Here is a 12,861-nt window from a genome sequence, read left to right as displayed (position 1 = left end):
GTTTTGGAAATAATTCAAGAGTTTGGTCAAATGGCAGGATTTAAACTGAATAAGTTAAAAACTAAGGTATTGGAGAAAAATTTAACACAGATTGAAAAAGAAAGGTTTCAGAATGAGACGGGGTTGACTGTGGTTAAAAAAGTGAAATACCTGGGTGTGAATATGACAGCTAAGAATGTGAATTTATTTAAAGACAATTATGAAAAAACTTGGACAGAAGTGAAAAAAGATCTGGAGATTTGGTCAAACTTGAAGCTTTCCTTGTTAGGCCGAATTGCAGTTATAAAAATGAATGTATTGCCAAGAATGTTGTTTTTGTTTCAAGCATTACAAATAATGGATAAAATGGACTGTTTCAAGAAGTGGCAGAAAGATATATCTAAATTTGTCTGGCAGGGCAAGAAGCCCAGAATAAAATTTAAGATATTAACGGATTCAAAGGAAAGGGGGGGGTTTGCCCTGCCAGACTTTAAATTGTACTATGAAGCGGCAGCTTTCTGCTGGCTAAAAGATTGGCTGCTTCTTGAAAACACAGACATTTTGGATTTGGAAGGTTTTAACAATATTTTTGGGTGGCATGCATATCTGTGGTATGACAAGGTTAAAGCGCACAAAAGTTTTAAAAACCATATTGTCAGAAAAGCACTATTAAATGTCTGGGTCAGATATAAAGATTTGCTGGAAAATAAAACTCCAAGGTGGTTGTCGCCAATGGAAGCTAAGGCAGTTAAAAAGTTAAATATGGAGTCGAAATGGCCAAGATATTGGGAAATTCTGGAAAAGGAAGGGGACAAACTGAGATTGCAGAGTTTTGAGAAACTAAAAGGGAAGGTGAGAGATTGGTTGCATTATCACCAAATAAATGAAGTGTTTAAATTGGACAGTAAAATTGGTTTCCAGGTGGAAAAATCAAAGTTGGAGACTGAATTGTTAGAATCCAGTACTAAGAATTTGTCAAAAATGTATAATCTTCTGCTGAAATGGAATACACAAGATGAAACGGTTAAATCAGCTATGATTAAATGGGCTCAGGACATTGGTCATAATATTTTGTTTGCTGATTGGGAAAAGTTGTGGACCACCGGGATGAAATTCACGGCATGTAATGCCTTAAGAGAGAATATTATGAAAATGATCTATAGGTGGTACATAACCCCAGTCAAGCTTGCAAAGATTTACCATTTGCCTGACAATAAATGTTGGAAATGTAAGGAAAAGGAAGGTACATTCTTTCACCTCTGGTGGACGTGCCCGAAGATTAAGGCATTCTGGGAAATGATCTATAATGAACTGAAAAAGGTATTTAAATATACTTTCCCCAAGAAACCAGAGGCCTTTCTCTTGGGTATTGTCGGCCAGGGGGTGTCAAAGACAGACATAACTTTCTTTATGTACGCCACAACAGCAGCTAGAATACTCATTGCGAAGTACTGGAAGACGCAAGATTTACCCACACTGGAAGAATGGCAGATGAAGGTGATGGACTACATGGGCTTGGCAGAAATGACGAGCAGAATCCGAAACCAGGGAAAAGAAGCGGCGGAAGAAGAATGGAAAAAGTTTAAGGACTATTTAAAGAAATATTATAAAATTAATGACAGTTAGAATGATGTTGGACTAAAGTAAATGGTTACTATCAGTAATGGTTAAGACAAGGAGAATAAGGATGATTAGCTTAAATTTATAGTAAAATAAGGGAAGATTTGCTGAACAATTGATTAGAATTTGGAATACAGAAACGGGAGGCATGAGGAAGTCGAAGAAGAAAGGTTTAAGAAATTAGGACATGAAATGGTACTTGTTTCTTGTTTTGTTTTTTGTCCATTGTTTGTTTATGTATGTTTTGTTTGTATGAATATAAAAATTGCTTAATAAAAATATTATAAAAAAAAAAAAGGCCTTGCACATCAGAACAGTGCAAGCCAAGATTTATACATTGTGGAATATGGTATTATTGATTGTACATACATTAGCCAATACTACCTGGAGTCTATGCGCACTGTAACTGAGGGCTTATCCACATGCCTGCTTCTGCCATGCCTAGAAAGCAAGGCTCCAAGCGGTTTTCCACTTGACCCACACTTTCTAGGCATGAGAGTGAGTGGTTTCTCCCTTGCCCCCTTGTTGGTTTTAAAAGTAGTGATGCCATTGAAATACGGAACCATCTGGTTTGTAAGGCTTGCTTCCATTGCAAAGTGAGCTTAATTTCTCCCCAAATTTCTTATGCTGCTTGGATTATTACTGGAACCAGTGTTGCCTCTCCAGCATCTAGAATGATGCCATAGCAGCATTCTAAGAGTCAGGGAGCATGAGAGACATGACATGTATCCTTGGCTTGGAGATGGGCACACTGAAATGTACATGACCCATGCCCTTTTTTTTACACCTGTAAGGAATGCTCACATATCTGTTGCCATCAGATTCTTTGGTGTTTTATGGTCAGCAGTTAACTCCTCTCAGAGGAAGCTGGAAATGGAGTTTCTGGATCCTGAAATGGACACCTGCCAGTGCTTTTTTAGTGTTTGGTACCAAAAGCTTGTGATGAAACTTTTTACATCCCTATACTAAGGCCAAAATTTCCTTTTCCATCTGTGCATACTGGCACTCTTTTTCTGCAAGGGATCAAAATCATGTGCCACTCGTTTCCAAGAATCATTGTATTCTTGTTCCAGTTCCCTCCTTTGTTGCATCAGTGGACAATTTAGATTTTCTTGTATTATCAAAATATTTTAGAACAGAAGTTGTTTAGGTTAATTGCACCAGGTTTTCAAAGTCCTTTTCCAAATTTTCATTCGGTGTCCGCTATTCATTATTTTTCAGTGTGGCTTGTAAACTGACTCTTGCCAAGCTTGATATTAATTTTTCCAGAAGATTCACTGTCCCTAAAAAGTTTTCTTCATAATTCCTCCTCTTTTGATGATAGATATACTATTTATATATTATCTGTTTCAAATATTTACATACCATCGAATTGCAAAAGGTTCTCTGCACAGTAAAGGTTAAATCCATAAAGTATACAAACAAAGCATTGATTGATTGATTGATTGACTGACTGACTGACTGACTAACTAACTGACTTTATATACCACCCTATACCTGCAGGTCTCAGAATAACATCAAAATATAAAACCACAAAATACATAATCAAAATAAAAACAACCAAATAACCCCTCCCCCCCAAATCCACATTTTAAAAGGGCATAGGATGTCAATAAAATCAACCATAACAAATCAAGGATAACATCTTATAAAATCAAAACAACAGAATGAAACCAAAGTATCACCAGAAACAGGAAATAACAGTTACCCTTTCAACTAAACATCTAGTTTTTTGAACTTTAAACTTGTCTTTCTGCTTAAGTCATCTTTGCACTTGCAGCTGTAGCCCATTCTAGTGCTGGATATATTCCCCCATCTTTTGATGTGCATTTGTCTATTTTTTACCAGATGAATGTATCAGCAATACGTTTGTATTTTCCATGCCTTCAACTATTTAGTGTGGGTAAAGGCTGGGGGTCAGTGGTAGAGCATCCACTTTACCTGCAGGTGGTCCTGGCTTTCAATACCTGGCATCTGCAGGTAGGGCTGGGGAAGTCCCCTGCATGAAAGTTTCCAGACAGTCCTGAGAGAGGTATACCAGTGGTGCTCCACCAGCATAAGGCAGCTTCTATGTCCGTATACTATCTCATAAAAGAGACAAATGAACTGAGCAGAACCCCAAAGGCAGCTTGCAAGGTTTGTTTTTTATTTTAATATATTAAAAGTGCATACAAGTGATTTCTGTCTATCATGTGGAAGTTAACAAAATCTATATTGTTGATAAATATTGGGTTACAACAGCGTCAACAAATTACTTCCCTGCCTCATGTTCAGCTCCAACAGATAGAGTTAACTTTCCCTTTTAATATATTTGCTGAATTCCTTTGGATCTAGACAAAATCAAAGAGTCCTCCCCCCCCATTATGTAAATACCTATACTTTTAAAAATTATTTTCAAAGATACCAAATGGTCAAGTTCTTCATTTAAAGTCTAGCTGAATCATTTTAAATGATGAATAATAGACTGATTTTTGGAGAGCCAGTGGACCATTTGTCCATGCCCTCGGAAATATCTTGATTTTGTTGTTCGATACAGGTGCACTGTGACCTTTCTGCTGCACATTCTTATCTTCCTTTGCATCATAACCTGCTGCCTACTTGTGAATTTTGCAACTTTAGATGAATCTCTTCCAAGATAACGGCATCTCTGCCCGGGAGCTTCAGTTCTTTAGGGGCCTTCAGGTACAAATTAACTAAGATTGTGCAAACGAGCACAGTTTAACGATTCATTGATTCTAGAGTTTGACGGGCTAGTCAGAGGAGAAGAGAATTCATCTGTTTTATCCATTGCTATCAGAGATTGTAGCAGTGAGTCATTGCAATCACCTTAGGCTACATGGAGAAAGGCACAGATTTTTGACAAAAAACTGGCTCTTTGTATCACCTGCTAGCAGAGAATTCCTCAGATAATTTGCAGCACCAGTCATCTCCACCCACTTATGATCCTGGGATACTAGGAAAGAGTAGGGGGATGAGTTCATTTCTTCCACTGAATATACATGAACCTTAACTTTCTAAGGCAATGGATCCATTGCTTTTGGTTACCCCAGTCACTTTAATAGATTAGAGGTCATCCCCTTCTCTCAGATTCATCTTGCAGAAGAGATCCAAATGCTAAGCATACCCTCCATTATGTTGAGTCCCCAAACCGGGCCGCACATCTTCCTGACCATGCTCCTGCATGAGTCACATGACTTGTGTGAGATCATGGTACCCCAAAGATGTTCTTTTGGATGGGGGTGGGGGGCTGTGCTCTCATGTGGAAAAATAGGATGTCCCGGCACTTGTGGGGTATGTAGCAATTGCCGTCAGCCCTTCTGCAAATGTAAGGTGTCACCTTGTGCATCCGCCTAAATAAGAACCTAAGAAGAGCCTGCAGGATCAGGTCAATAGGTCATGTAGTCCAGCATGCAGTTCTCACAGTGACCACCTATGGGAAACCATCAAGCTCAACCCACAAATCTTCATTGGCTGAGAAGCAAAATGGCCACCAATCCACTCTTAACACAGGAGGTTATATGGCTCAACTTTTAAGCCAATTATTTACTGCTGACTGGTGGGCAATGTAACAACCCTCTTTTGGGCAAGGTTTTTGTTTCCTTACAATTTCTCTGGGCATTCTATTGCAGAACCTTTAATTTGTGCAGCAAGGCCTGATATTTCCATTTTATTTTGGGCTGAAGATGAGAGTGCTTTTTGCATGCCATCGTTTTATTGCCCTCATCACCCCCAGATAAACTCAACCTGTGACTTTCTTGGAGAAGAGAGACTTTTTTTAAAAAAAAATGCTAGTTCAACAGCAATTGAGTTATGTCATCACTGCAAGTTCTAAGGGCCTTTGAATTGCAGGAGCATATTTCTGGTGAATGTACAATTTATTATATTTCTATTCCCATCTCATCAATAATTCCAGGCCTGGGCCTTCTCTCACCTCTCCTGGTTATCTTCTGCACAAATCACAAGCTGGTTTTAGTATGACCACTGGGGAGCCAGGAGGAGAATGGTAAACAGAGGATGTTCCACTGTAACTTTGCAAGACCCAAGAGGGAATAAAGGTTTCTCAGTGCCTCCAGTTTTTCGCCGCTTCCATCCGTCAGAACCAAGCTGTTAGCAATTAAAAGGAATTATCTTCCCCCTGGTTTTGATTTGATTGCATTTGCGTTTATAGCAGTTTAGCTAACAAGCTGCAGGCAGACTGCCGCAGGAAGTATCTTACACTGGGCAGTGAATGTTCACATTGTTTTTTGCTTTCAGGTTCTATTGTCACACTGATTTTAATTTTTGTTCATTTGGCTTGTTTTAAGTGTTGGTTAAGGTGCAGTGTGGGAGCATTACATCTTCCATTTTGGACCTAGTTTACCGTCCACAATGATATATCTCTATCTCTATGTCTCACAGCAATCCCACTCTAGCAGTTGTGCTCTAGGGATAGTGAAAGAACTTAGCATCAACTCTGGCCTAGCCTTCGGAGAATAGCAGACAAAATTCTGATAAACCACCGCTGAGCTCTTGGAAATGTTAGGATAAGAGTGTCTACCCCAGCTGTTTTTAGTGTGATGTCTATACAGTGAACAGCTTGTGTCATCTGCTCCTCATCTCATGCCAAGAACCAGCCAGTGTAAGATTGTTCTGTATGGTAATCCAGTATTAGGATTTGAAAAGCTGGTAAATTACAGATCCTATTTTCTGCTCCTCCTCAAACCTGCCAGATATTGCACTTGTTCTGTCTTAGATCATCCAAATTTTAGCCTAGCTCAGGCCCTGCTTCACTAGACCCTAGCTCTGCTGCACTTGTCTTAGAATGGGAGGGGTTGTAGCTCTGACTTGGTCCTGCATTTGATTCCTGATATCACATTCCTTAGACCAGGCATAGGCAAACTTGGCCCTCCAGAAGTTTTGGGACTACAACTCCCATCAACCCTAGCTAACAGGACCAGTGGTCAGGGATGATGGGAGTTGTAGTCCTAAAACATCTGGCGGGCTGAATTTGCCTATGCCTGCCTTAGACCTTAGAGAACTGCTGTCAGTCAGAGTAGACAATACTGTGCTACTAGAATGAGAAGTTGTATATTCTGGAAGTGTATACTCGACCAGACTAAGCCTCCTAGAGCAAAATATACATCAGGAGGCTTGGTTTCTCAGAATCAAGTATACATTACTTCTGGTAAATCAGCCACCATAACTTCTAGAGGGCTGTGAAAATTTGTGTCCTGGATCTATTTTAGACTCGCCTACCCATATGCCATCTGAAACCAAAGGGGCACTTTGGTTGCCAGATGTGAATTTTTTCCAGCTCTCCTACTCCACCAATTGGTTTCAACTAGATTTTACCCATGTACCTCTGAATAGCATCACACTGGCACAAGACTTACTGTAGCAGGAGATGCACACAGACACCCTTGTCTACAATAGACTGAGTTTGGCTAGGGAGCACAAAATGCTTGGTTGACTTCTGCAGTACTATCACAGGATTCCCCAACCTTGTTCCCAACAGGTATGGTTGGATTCTAAATGCCGTCAGCCCTAGGCAGCATGGCCAGTGATCAGGGACGAAGGGAAGGGAGGAGACACTGCTATTTAATATCTAAGGGTTTGTTCACACACCCAGCCCTAGTGTGAAGGTCATACATATCAAGGGTGAGCCTCTGGTTCACATGCCCTCCCATAGTGTGCATATTCCATCTAATGTTAACCACATTTATTCATGGAAACCTGGGGCTACTTACATTTGTAGGGCAGGTCCCAGAAAGTATGAATTCTTTGTACAGTGTGGGAGGATCACAAGCTTTGGGCTCACTGCTCCACTGTACCTTAAGTGCAACCTGTGCACCAGGGCAGATTCATGCAGGGAACAACAAATGAGATAACTCAAAACATGATGCCCCACTGCATGGAAACTTGATACCATTTTGCAGTGCTTTTGTTTTGGGTAAAAAATGAGGTGCTGTATTTGATGGGAAGGAACCAGAAATAGAATTATGCTAAGTGTAGATCCACTATAGTCTACATCTATGAGAGCTGAACAGTCTAGTAGTCCTTAAGGGAGACTTTGTATTGTGCATGCAACACAGTGTCCGGGTGTTGGCAAGATAGGTTCTTTTCAGCCAGTAGTGTCTGTGAAACACTAGCATCTTCAGTAGTAGTAAATCACTGAAAATTTTGGATTAATCCTGTGCCCTCTCCAAAGGGAATTTAAAGCAAGAAAATAATAATAAAAAAAACACTTTCAGTGACTGAATTGCTGTCGCTGCAGTGTGCTGTCATTTTGCTCTGGAGTCTATCAAATTAAAGATTGAAGCTGGCATAGAAGTTGTATATTTGATGGGATTTACAGGGAGGCTGTTTTATGGAGCTTCTAAGAGCTGTTTGGATATCCTACAGTGGAGGTCTGCAAGGCACATGTAGCATGCCTAGCAGTACCTGATTTTCTGTAAGCTTTCTGAGATTATTGGATAGCTCTTCAATTTTCACAAGGCCCTGGAAGTTCATAGAAGTGATCTTATGAACATGGTTTTTACATGGCTGGGAACATCATTTGAAGTTCATTTATGTCTTTCCTAGACAAGGTGGACTTGGTGGACTTGGCTTCTGGACCTCTGCCATCATTGAGAAGTGTGGTGCACATTCCACCACCGTGGGGAGGTGCAGCGGGACCCCCTGATTTGTAGGGAGGCATACCCTCTGCTGCTGTAGGGTGATATGGCGAGACCCTCTGCCATCGCGGGGAGGCCCAGCAGGGCTCTCTGCCGCTGCAGATATATATCATGATATATCGAGATATAGTGATATTCAGCTGGTGATATATCATGATATTCAAAACCAGATATTGCCCAGCCCTAATCACTAAATGACTTAGGACCAGATTATGGACCAGTTGCTCTGGTATAGGACTGGCCAATAATTAAGATCAATGGCACAGCCCTTGCTTGGAAGAACCAGCAAGTGAGCATTAGACAAAGGGCCTTTTCTCTGCTGGTGCTGCATCTCTGGAATGCCCTCCCAGTAGAAATTGGTCAGGCTTCTTCTTAGTGTCTTGAAAGACACTTTGAAGAAGCTGCTCTTTATTCTAGTGTAACACCTAGTTTTATTTCTGCCAGTATTTTAACGGCCTGGTTTAGACACATCACTTCAGCCAGATCATGACTAGGTGTGAATTAGTGAGTTTGTAGGCACTTGCAGCCAAAATGGTTCCTACCCTGGTCCTGCTGCTGTTATGTTACCCAGATCTAAGGCATGGCTTGAGTTAGCATTATATCTGAACCTTGCTTGTGATTTGCCCTGCTCCAGTTGAGCTGTAGCCAAAGTTTGCTCTTGGCTTACCACTCATGATTTGTCTGTGTGATACAAACTGTGAGTCTGAGCTCAGATGTAATGCTAAGTCAAGCCATGTCTTAGCTCTCACTGGCATCACAGCAGGGGGGTGGGGGGGGGGGGAGGAAAGCAGCTGTGATATTTGCTGTATCTGCTCAGCATTGCTTGCAAACTGGGCCAATATGTGACATCTTTTATCCCGCCTGCTGTTAGATTTTTTAAAAAATTGTTAATTGTTGTATTTTCCCCCTTTTAATGCTTTTTAAAAAATATGGTCAGTTGTAGCTGTACTTTTTATTTATAATATATGGTTTTATTGTGTTGCATGCTGCTCTGAGTATTTTTAGCTGAAGAGTGGGCTATATATTAGTGTTATTATATTAGTGGCTGAATGTGAGTACCTTGGTTTAAGAACAGTCCTGTTTAAGAACGATTTGGTTTACGAACTCCGCAAAACCGGAAAAAGTGTCCTGGTTTGAGAACTTTACCTCGGTCTAAGAACAGAATCCGAACGGTGGAAGGGCACTGGTGGCGGGAGGCCTCATTAGGGAAAGTGTGCCTCGGTTTAAGAATGGCTTCAGTTTAAGAATGGACTTCCGGAATGGATTAAGTTTGTAAACCGAGGTACCACTGTAAATAAGTTTGTTTTGGCCTGTTACAGGCAAGATGAGTGGAATTAACCCTTTTACTCTTTTCTTCCATTGTCTCTCTAGGGCCTGATTGCCAAGAAGTGAAGAATTAGGGGCTGGATCATCTTCGGTACACAATGAAGATTGACTTTGGTTTTTCTGTCCAAGGCGTCATATGTTTGATGAGTTCACTATCTGCCATGCTTTGCTGCCATCCCCATTGCTTCTAAGAAACCACAGTTTGGAGACAGGCCATTGACTCTCCCTCCACCCTTCACTGAAGACAGCTGGGATCAGCAACGCAAGGCCACAGCAGGAAACCTCAACCTTTGAAAACAAAACCCACCCGCCTTCTGAATCCCTCGCACCATTTCCTCTCCTTCTAGGATAAAGGCCTCTGGATCCTAAGGGATAGCTGAGATCTTTCCTTGGCGAGGAGAACTTGCCTCTCCATCAAGTGTTTCCTCTCTTGTGGAGTTAAACGGCTGTAGTGCCTATTACCAGAGCCATCCTCTCTGGTGTGAGTGGCTTTAATTTTGTTTTTCTCGTAAGGGAGAAAAAAAGAAAGCTTCTTTCAAAAATGGGCTTTACCTTCCGCTCTGCCTCTTTCACCCTGAAGCTGAGCTTGGTGCTGGGCTCCTTGCTCAGCCTCTGTCTTGGACTAGAGTTCATGGGGCTCCCCAGCCAGTGGGCCCGTTACCTCCGCTGGGATGCAAGCACAAGGAGTGACCTCAGCTTCCAGCTGAAGACCAACGTCTCAGCTGGGCTGCTTCTCTACTTTGACGATGGCGGTGTCTGTGACTTCCTCTGTTTGTCCTTGGTGGATGGGCGCATTCAGCTCCGGTTCAGTGTGGACTGTGCTGAGGCCACAGTTGTCACGGATAAGCAGGTCAATGACAGCAACCTGCACTTCTTGATGGTTAGCCGCAACCACCTCCGGACTGTTCTTGTGCTGGACGGGGAAGCCAAACCTGGCGAAGTGCGCCCTCAGCGCCAGTACATGAATATTGTCAGCGACCTCTTTGTGGGAGGTGTCCCATCAGACATCCGCCCTGCTGCCTTGACCCTCGACAGTGTCCTGAGTGAGCCACCATTTAAAGGATTTATCTTGGACCTGAAATACGGCAATTCAGAACCCCAACTCTTGGGCCACCAAGGGGTCCGCCTGGACATGGAAGGGCTATGTACAGAGAACCCTTGCGAGAATGGTGGAACTTGCTTTCTCCTGGATGGCGAGCCACAGTGCGATTGCTCAGCCACTGGATACATTGGGAAACTCTGTTCTGAAGGTAAGAGATCATTCATTCTTCTCCTGGGTTTTTGTTGTAACCATATAGCAGTCCAGTGGCCTCATTTATTACTGTCTGTTTTAGGATTTCCAAAGACCTAGTGCTCTTCAGAATGACATATGGGAATCCCATTGTTAGCCAACCATATTAAACCAGAAATCAAAATAGTATAGGAACTGCCAGCATTATAACCTGAGTCTGTATTCATTTTATTGCTGCACATTCACAGCTTGGTTATTAAGGATTCTCCTGTGTTCTGTGCTTTTGGCAAAATTGTAGAATTCATTACTCTTACCCACCCCACCAGGGCCTGCAACTACCATCTGCCTTAAAAAAAAAATAGAAATATGGACAAATGGTTAGTTAATGGAAAAAGAAACTCCCCTATACCTCCTCCATTTGAGATATGCAATAATAGTTGCAGCACAGATCTCCTTTATGTGGCCAAGGGAGAATGGAAAAAGTAAGTATATGGGCATTAGGACAGAGATGGCAAAGCTCGAGTGCTTTGTTCAAATTCTCCTATCCGCAGTATTTTGAATGACATTTAGGTGTGTGCGTGCTGATTGATCTGACCACGCTGAAGGTGATGGAACAGTTCTGGTGGAAGAGATGGATAAAATGCCAAAATATCATTGGCTTTGTTACTTCGAATGTAGTATTGAGGCTCAGTGTTTTGAGATGGGGAAGGACTTTTGGCACACACCAATTCTGCAACCCTGTTTTTGTCCTGTTCAAATCTTCCACTAATATAGAAGCACTCAGAGGAAGGAAGCACTCACTACCACTATATGCACCATAACATTTAGCACGAGGAGTTCCGCAACGAGCTCAAAAACATAGGAAACCTGACAATGTATGAAACAAACATCAAGGAAATTATTTAATTGAGTGTGCCCTTTTGCCTCTGTTTGTTTTTGGTATTTGAGTTGTTTGATTAGTTTTGGGAAATGGTTCTCTTTCTCTCCACCCACCTCTGACTTCTTCCCTCTTCATGATTTCTGATGAAGGCTCAGCCTTACACTTACTTTGTTACGAGCTGTGACTGTGTATCCTCACTTTGGCGTTGCCGGAGGCTGTTCAAGAAGGAAGGTAAAAGAAGGGGTCCAACACTTCCCTCACCCAGAGACAAACGAAAACACATGCCACAAAAGCTATTCAGGGACCAAGAGGAAATGAAAGCCAAGTGATGTATTTCTCCTTGAGTCATGCCAGTAAGTTGCTGTCGGGTGAAATAATCCCCATTTCCTTTAGCTGGATGAAGACTCGGATCCAGATGACTTTGGCTGTTGTCTAATAATTTGCCTGCTCGTTACCTTGCCCTGCTTGTTTCAGTGCTGGAAGAAATAATTTCTTTGATTCTGGTGTGCTGGACCGTCATATTTCTGATTTCCCTATTATTATTATTATCATCATCATCGTGATTATTAATGGCTTTACTTTTCAACAGGGTGGCATCAGCATTAATCCAACCCTCGCTTTGGACCATTAACCAGTTTTTACACCATTTGCCAACCTTTGGATTTCCGCCTCCTTTTGCAGATGGTCACTGGCTTTTGCTGGGAGCTGATGAGCCCCGATCAATAGCTCCTGTTTTAATAGCTAAATGCAACGTGTACCTTTTTAAATAATGAGTTCTCTTGACAGAGTTCAGGCCATTACTTGGCTATTGATTGATACCTGTGTCTGCAGATGGCAAAACCACAACAAGCTCATTATTCTGTGGATGGGGGGAAAAGATATATAAATAAATACTTAGCAGAACCCCGCTGATAGTGGAGTTCCATTTACAGTATCCCAGATTCATTAATGTGAACAGCAGTTCCAGTTAGTAAACCTCAGTGCACAGTAAAATCTCCTAAATAAATACTTGGAGAAATTTTGCAAAGTGCATCACAGGTACAGGTGACCGGTTCAGTCAGAGACCATTTGGAGACTGGTGCAGTCAGTTTTGAAAAACAACAACAACTACTTTGGGTCATAACTGTGCATGTTAGTGACCTCTTAAATGCGACATAAAAGACACTACAGCA

At 41.7% G+C, this 12,861-nt stretch overlaps 1 protein-coding gene across 19 annotated transcripts in view; it reads left to right on the top strand.

Annotated features, from left to right (window-relative positions):
- The window catches only part of NRXN3 (neurexin 3), a 1,132,087-nt gene that overhangs the window by 57,122 nt on the left and 1,062,104 nt on the right, over window positions 1–12,861 (top strand). For all 19 annotated transcript variants that reach the window (XM_053378036.1, XM_053378027.1, XM_053378045.1 and 16 more), the window contains exon 2: window positions 9,624–10,828. In XM_053378036.1, the coding sequence (XP_053234011.1) occupies window positions 10,120–10,828 (709 nt within the window). In that variant the 5' untranslated portion in view covers window positions 9,624–10,119. The remainder of the gene's footprint in view (window positions 1–9,623; window positions 10,829–12,861) is intronic.

This window comes from Podarcis raffonei, chromosome 1 (assembly GCF_027172205.1).
Source record: "Podarcis raffonei isolate rPodRaf1 chromosome 1, rPodRaf1.pri, whole genome shotgun sequence".
NCBI classification, from domain to species: Eukaryota; Metazoa; Chordata; class Lepidosauria; order Squamata; family Lacertidae; genus Podarcis; species Podarcis raffonei.
The sequence above is the reverse complement of the archived record's forward strand: the minus strand, read 5'-3'. Positions and strand labels throughout refer to the sequence as shown.